Below are 6,771 nucleotides of genomic sequence, written 5' to 3'. Positions count from 1 at the left end.
AGACATTTTTCAAATATTTTCTTTTGATAAAATTTTCTTTGTTGTTTCGAATCAAATCCTTCTACTCACAATGATCTCCCCCTTTCTAGACAACTTCCAACAATAGTCAAGACAACCACATTCTCTCTAGAATCATGCCAACGTCAAAAAATAATAATTCATTACTCATACAACTGTTTCCAAACCCTCACATTTTTATAAATTCTAATTCTAATCTTTATAATTTTGACAACATTCTCTCAAAACCTTTTAATATTTCTTTTTATTTGTGAATTTTTCAGTGAAGAGTGAGCACTAAAAATATCTATTTTTTTTTTGAATTTTCAAACAAATGTTAAATTTTTCAATACAAAAAATGTAGACTCGAGTGTAAGCTACATCGACGCTACATAGAAAATAATGAGATATCTTCTTTATGTTTTTAAGGATTTATGTTTTTGTTCAAAGAATCATTTGCTTAATCTATGGATAGAAACCAATTCTATTATAGGGGTCCTAACTCTCTCCAACTCTTCTATGGTTCCTTAACAGTTAAGAAAGCCTCTTGAAAAAATGTTTGAAAATATTTTAATCTATGGATAGAAACCAATTCTATTATAGGGGTCCTAACTCTCTCCAAGTCTTCTATGGTTCCTTAACAATTAAGGAAGCCTCTTGAAAAAAATGTTTGAAAATATTAGTTATATCACACATATATATATATATATATATATATATATATATATATATATATATATATATATATATATATATATATATATATATATATATATATATATATATATATATATATATATATATATATATATATATATATATATATATATATATATATAAAACTTGTGTGCAGGGGGTGTAAGCGGATAAAAAAAATCCAATTAAACCGACAATCCAAACCAAACCGAAACAAAATCGATTATTATTGGTTTGGTTCAAAAACTGAACCAAACCAATAAAAATCGATATCGTTTGATTCGGTTCTCGGTTTTAGTTTTTAGGAACCGCCAAACCGATGAACCAAACCAATAGAAATAATGACGCTCTAAATATTTTATTCTACCCGTCATTAAACTCAAATTTTTTATCAGTCCAACCATTATCCATCTTTGTTTACACTTATATCCTTTAAATAAAACATGCATCTATAACCAAACTCTAAAACATAGAAAGTAGAAACTATAAGTCACAAAAAATATAGCTTCATAGAACTGTTGCTCTTGCTACCCACAACCATTGTTCCTTTCAGTACCGTCATTCGGATATTTTATGGTTGTCTTCTTCGTGTTCAAGTTCTCTTTGTTAATTTTCATATATTTTTGTACATTTTTTTCTTCTTCTTCGACAAAATTCATTCGAAGTCTTGTTACAAAATAGTTTTGATGCGTGTTTTAGGTTTGAAACATGTTAATGAATGTGTGCTTTGTTATATTCTATATGTTAACCTTTGAAATTCCTTTCCAACTTTCTGATGCTAAGTGTTAACTTTTATATTTGATAGTGGACTTATTTCATGATGCAATAGAAATCATGTCACTATTTTGTATGGATTAAGAGCAACTTGTAATTTGTTTGAAAAAATATAGCATGAAATAAATAACATAAAATGTATTATTTTAAAAAATAATAGCATAAAATACACCGAAAAACACGATAATGGAGAATATGCTCATGAATATAATATTTTAAAAAATAAATATTGTAAACCGATCAACCAAACCAAACCAAACCAAACCGGTTAATTTGGATTGGTTCCATTTTTGAAAAATATTGAAAACCAAACCAAACCGATGAAAATATCATTGGTTCGGACCTTTTTTTGACTAAAAACTGGTCCAAACCGATCCGATTACACCCCTACTTGTGTGTGGACTTTTTTATTTTATTTTTGTTAATATAGGACTCACATCAAATTTTCTTCAATACTATTAAACATTAAAAATGACTGTTTAATATGCCTTCCTAAAAGCTTCACCTCTTTTTAAATGGATTTTGGCATAGTCTTCGGTTACCAAGTAACTTTTTTTTTTCTTTAGTATAATATCTTATTTAAAAACAATAATATTTTTTTAAAAGTAAATTAAACACAAACTCTAAAAGAAAAAAAATTTCAAAGTAAATGAACCCAGAGATTCATACTTTTCTATTACATACACCCATCTTACAAAGCCCAATTCAAAAGGCCCAATAACCAACCTTTCACCCTCATATAAAATCCCCATTTCAATTTAGGGTTCCAAAACCCTAAAACCTCGCCCACTCCCCCAAAATTTCCAAACCGCGTGCCCGCCGGCGAGAGAGATCAAGATGAAAACCATCCTCTCTTCCGAAACGATGGATATCCCAGACGGGGTGAGCATCAAGGTGCACGCTAAGCTCATTGAAGTCGAAGGTCCACGAGGCAAACTGGTTCGTGATTTCAAGCATTTGAATCTCGATTTTCAGTTGATTACTGATGAAGATGGGAAGAGGAAGCTGAAGGTTGAAGCATGGTTTGGATCTAGGAAAACCTCTGCTGCTATTCGCACTGCTCTTAGTCATGTGGATAATTTGATCACTGGTGTTACTAAGGGGTATCGTTACAAGATGAGATTTGTGTATGCTCATTTTCCGATCAATGCTAGTATTACGAATAGTAACACTGCTATTGAGATTCGTAACTTCCTTGGCGAAAAGAAGGTACTTTTATTTATTTTACTATGAAAAGTCTGTATTTTTAGTTTATTGTATGATTATAAGTCTTATTGTATGATTTTGTTATATGATATTGGTAGTTAACGTATCATGGATTTAGAATGGTAGTTTTGTTCTTGCTATTACTTTGAAATTGGGAGGATCTAATCATGATTATAGTTATATATGAATGGGAAAGTTCAGATTTTAATTAAATTAGTTTGGAAAAATAATGTAGTATTTTTTAGATGATTACTCTTATTCTTTTAACCTTGGTGTTAATTGTACATGTTTTTCTACTCAATATATGATTAGTCTTATTTTTTTATTTGGTTCATAGTGTTAGTTTTATTGAATTGCATGTTCTTTTACCAAGGGAAAATGATATAAGAAGTGGTTTTCTCTGTGATGATCAACAATTGATGACGAGTCTGAATTTTCCATTCTTAACCCTGATGACATAACGAGGCATTTGTCTGAGAGGATTCCACTTTTCTTTCTGAACATTGTGTGCATTCATAACATTTTTACTTTTGCTTATGGTATATCAGTAAGTTGTATTTTCGGTATTTGCCAATTTTATTAGTAATTGTGAAACTGATATCATATGCTGTTTATGCTTTAAGGGTATGGTTGTGACAATTCAGAAACATTATATTGTGTATCTCGATTTTTGATATTGTATGCTGTTTATGATTTAGAGGTATGATTGCGATAATTCATAAGTATTGTATTGTATAACTTGATTATCAGTATTGTACGCTGTTTATGCTTTAGGGGTTTGATTGCGATAATTCAGAAGCATTGTCTTGTGTATCTCGATTCTTGATATTGTATGCTGTTTATGCTTTAGGAGTATGGTTGCGATGATTCAGATGTATTGTGAGGTTTAGATGATATGATGCAGCTCTTTGAACTAGTCCCGAATAGTTACGATTTGTTTTAGTTCAAAACTAATTTCAACCTACTATGTTTCTATGTATTTTTAAGCTTGGCTCTATTACCTGCCAAAAATACTTTTGGCAAACGTTACTGTATGGAAGTTTGGATTTCAATTATGGATTTCTTGCAAGTGTTCGACTTTGTTTATTTATTTTTATTTGTTTTTCATATTTGTAGGTTAGAAAAGTGGACCTACTTGAAGGAGTTACTGTTGTTCGATCTGAAAAGGTTAAGGATGAGTTGGTTTTGGATGGAAATGACATTGAACTTGTCTCCAGATCTTGCGCCCTTATTAACCAGGTTCACACTTCTTTCATGTCTATACTTTCCTAGTCATTTCCGTTCTCTTGGAATGAATGCATTATTCTTTCTTCATTTTAATTTACATTTCTCTCCTTTATTGCAACAGAAATGCCATGTTAAGAAGAAAGATATCCGTAAGTTTCTTGACGGTATCTATGTTAGCGAGAAGGGAACAATAGCTGAAGAATAGAGATGTTGGGCAATTAGAAATATTGATAGTAGTTTGATTTTGTCATCTGCCTGAATGTTTACTGTTTAGTGGTGATACTTTTGTGATGGTATTTATTACCTTTTTTTTGGATTAATTCACAATTTTGTGTTATCAAAGTTATATTTTTGGATGATATTGTTTGAAATTTTTATTTACTATTTCATACATTTTGGATTATTTACCTTGATTTGAAATCTATTGTTTAAAGGAATTTGTACCCCATGAGATTATGTTCTGGTGGGTTATCTGCAAGACTAGAAAAACCAAAATTTAGATGTCTGTTACTTGTCTTATACGTCAAATCGAAAATGTCCTCCAACTTAATTGGGTTTGATCCAAGCAGCAAAACCTTGTTCTAGTTGAAGAAGTTAGTTAAAATTCTGTTTTATGTAGTTACATTTTCAGTCACTAAGCTTGTGAATAGATGAAAATATGTTGTAGATATGCATAAATGAAAAAATTAGTAATAATTTCTGTTACTTAGCTTGTAAGTAACTGCAAACGAAGTGTAGAAATGCAGCTATTGCAATTCTTGAACATCATGCATATTCATGCTATTATCAATTTAAGAGAATCATTATGCTATTCTTTCTTTCTTCAAACTCGAGACTGCCATTAGTTTGTTCTTTCTTAATAGATAAGATAGGTTTGAAAATTAAAATAAGGGAAGGGCGATGGTAATTACAAGAGTGATTTTGTTGGTGGTGTTTAAGGTTTTTGTGACTTTATCTGAACCAGTGCAGTCTCAAACTTCCATCTAAAGTAACCCCCCATATAATCATCCCCTGTATCTGGCCGTATCAAACCATGACTTGACTAATTTACTTTTGAAAAACCAACAAGAGTCTTTTGCTTTGCTGCTTATATTTTATACACTTTTCTTTCTTTTCAGAACGACTAATAGAATGTTAAATAGTGACATGGAATAACCAAAAACATGACTTGCATTATTTTTATGTACAATACCAACTGTGCCTAACTATCTCCCTTTCTATTTTTTGTTTTAATGCTAATTTGTCAAAACCAATGATCTTCGATCACTAATATGATCAGAGTTGGTCTTTTGAATTTAGATGTCTTGAGCGAATTAAAAAGAGTGGTGTCTTTATAATTTTTTAAAACAATAAATACATAAGGATAAAAAAATAATTGGATAAAAAACACATTTTCATTTGACATTGTACAAAAAGAATACAAGTAAGGATCTTTAAATCAATATTTATACTACATCAAAACATAAACTACTATAAAAAGATTTATTATTATTATTATTATTATTATTATTATTATTATTATTATTATTATTATTATTATTATTATTATTATTATTATTATTATTATTATTATTATTATTATTATTATTATTATTTAAACACCATCCTCTTAATATTTTTTTTGCAAAATCATTAAATAATTTGTTCATAATCAAGATTCGTTAAAAATTATTTTCAATTGAAATCAACGCAAGATTATTTAATATATCTTGTGATATAGTAGATCTTAAATAAGATTTTAATAATTTTAATTTAGGAAAACTTTTCTCAGCAGATGATGCAACACTAATAGGAATAATCAATATTATTCTATAAGCTATGCATGCATTAGAAAAACAATTAAAAGTCTTTAAAGAACTCAATATCATATAGCTTGATTTTGATTCAATTGTTAAAACTTCTTTAATAACTTTCAATTCTTCAAACAAAATTTCACAGATCAAGTAAATCATCATGTTTTAAACAAGTTTCAAGATGTTTACAACATGCTTTCAAGTCTCTATCAAATAATGATCTAAGCCTTTCAATACTAAACAAGATTTCAAAAATAATATTTTAATATGTGCTATAGTGCTCTAATCTTCTATCAAGTGAACCAATTATTTGATCTACAATATATAAGAAATAATGATTTCAAAAAGACTCTTCAGCATACTCAAGATTCAGTTGTGTGAGTTGAAATGGATTTTCATCATAGTGTTATTTTCTACTAATTTAAATTTTTTGAATTAACACACATTCAATCTCCATTTCATTCTCAATATATTTCAGAACTAACCTTAGCATTTACAAATCCATATTCTCTATATTCTTTTATTAATTTTGACTTTGTAGTGTCCGTATATATTTGCTAGCTAGGATTTTTCAAAAATATAAATTTTAGCAAATATTTTTATAATAGAACATTCTCTTTTATTATATATAGGGATAAAAAAATTTGGTGCCCATAAAATTATGGGATCCTAAACTCCCGTCCCCCGAACCCGTGTTCAACGTCTCATTCGATTACTATTACATCCATTTCTAATATTAATGTGTACATCAATTCAACTACAACTCTCACTAGAAACCACCTATGATTAACATGTGAGTTGATGCTCATTGGTCATCAACAAAAACGAAGAATTCATTAAAAGAGAGTAAAATTGAATGAAAAACAATTTCATTGAAAATTCAAAGGGGCTAGGCTCGGTATATATACATGATATTAGACATGCTAACCTAAACTCAAAGTAATTAAGGAATTTCTCATTACACCTCCTTGTGGTTATGAAAATCTTTCATAAAAACTCTAAAATATTTTTTAGAGATGTATCTTTGAATGCAAATCTGTATTTTTTAAATATCTCAATATTTAGACCGGATATTTTT

General features: G+C 28.9%; 1 protein-coding gene and 1 non-coding gene across 2 annotated transcripts; both read left to right on the top strand.

Annotated features, from left to right (window-relative positions):
• The first annotated feature begins 2,220 nt into the window (after positions 1-2,220).
• On the top strand, positions 2,221-4,303 carry LOC131617369 (large ribosomal subunit protein uL6-like). The gene is made up of 3 exons (XM_058888674.1): positions 2,221-2,676; positions 3,790-3,912; positions 4,022-4,303. Exons 1-3 carry the CDS (start codon positions 2,305-2,307, stop codon positions 4,103-4,105), a joined length of 579 nt encoding a protein of 192 aa, XP_058744657.1. The 5' UTR covers positions 2,221-2,304; the 3' UTR covers positions 4,106-4,303.
• On the top strand, positions 3,071-3,155 carry LOC131621211 (small nucleolar RNA SNOR75). Its single transcript, XR_009289536.1, has one exon. It is a non-coding gene; the product is annotated as a small nucleolar RNA SNOR75 (small nucleolar RNA).
• Positions 4,304-6,771: the final 2,468 nt, after the last annotated feature.

This window comes from Vicia villosa, linkage group LG7, assembly GCF_029867415.1.
Source record: "Vicia villosa cultivar HV-30 ecotype Madison, WI linkage group LG7, Vvil1.0, whole genome shotgun sequence".
NCBI lineage: Eukaryota > Viridiplantae > Streptophyta > Magnoliopsida > Fabales > Fabaceae > Vicia > Vicia villosa.
The sequence above is the reverse complement of the archived record's forward strand: the minus strand, read 5'-3'. Positions and strand labels throughout refer to the sequence as shown.

Bases quoted from the DNA above. Each gene is read 5' to 3' on its own strand.
- LOC131617369 (XM_058888674.1), top strand. From the start codon at position 2,305: ATGAAAACCATCCTCTCTTCCGAAACGATGGATATCCCAGACGGGGTG. The intron at 2,677-3,789 runs GTACTTTTATTT...TCATATTTGTAG, and splicing joins ACTTCCTTGGCGAAAAGAAG to GTTAGAAAAGTGGACCTACT. The intron at 3,913-4,021 runs GTTCACACTTCT...TTATTGCAACAG, and splicing joins CTTGCGCCCTTATTAACCAG to AAATGCCATGTTAAGAAGAA.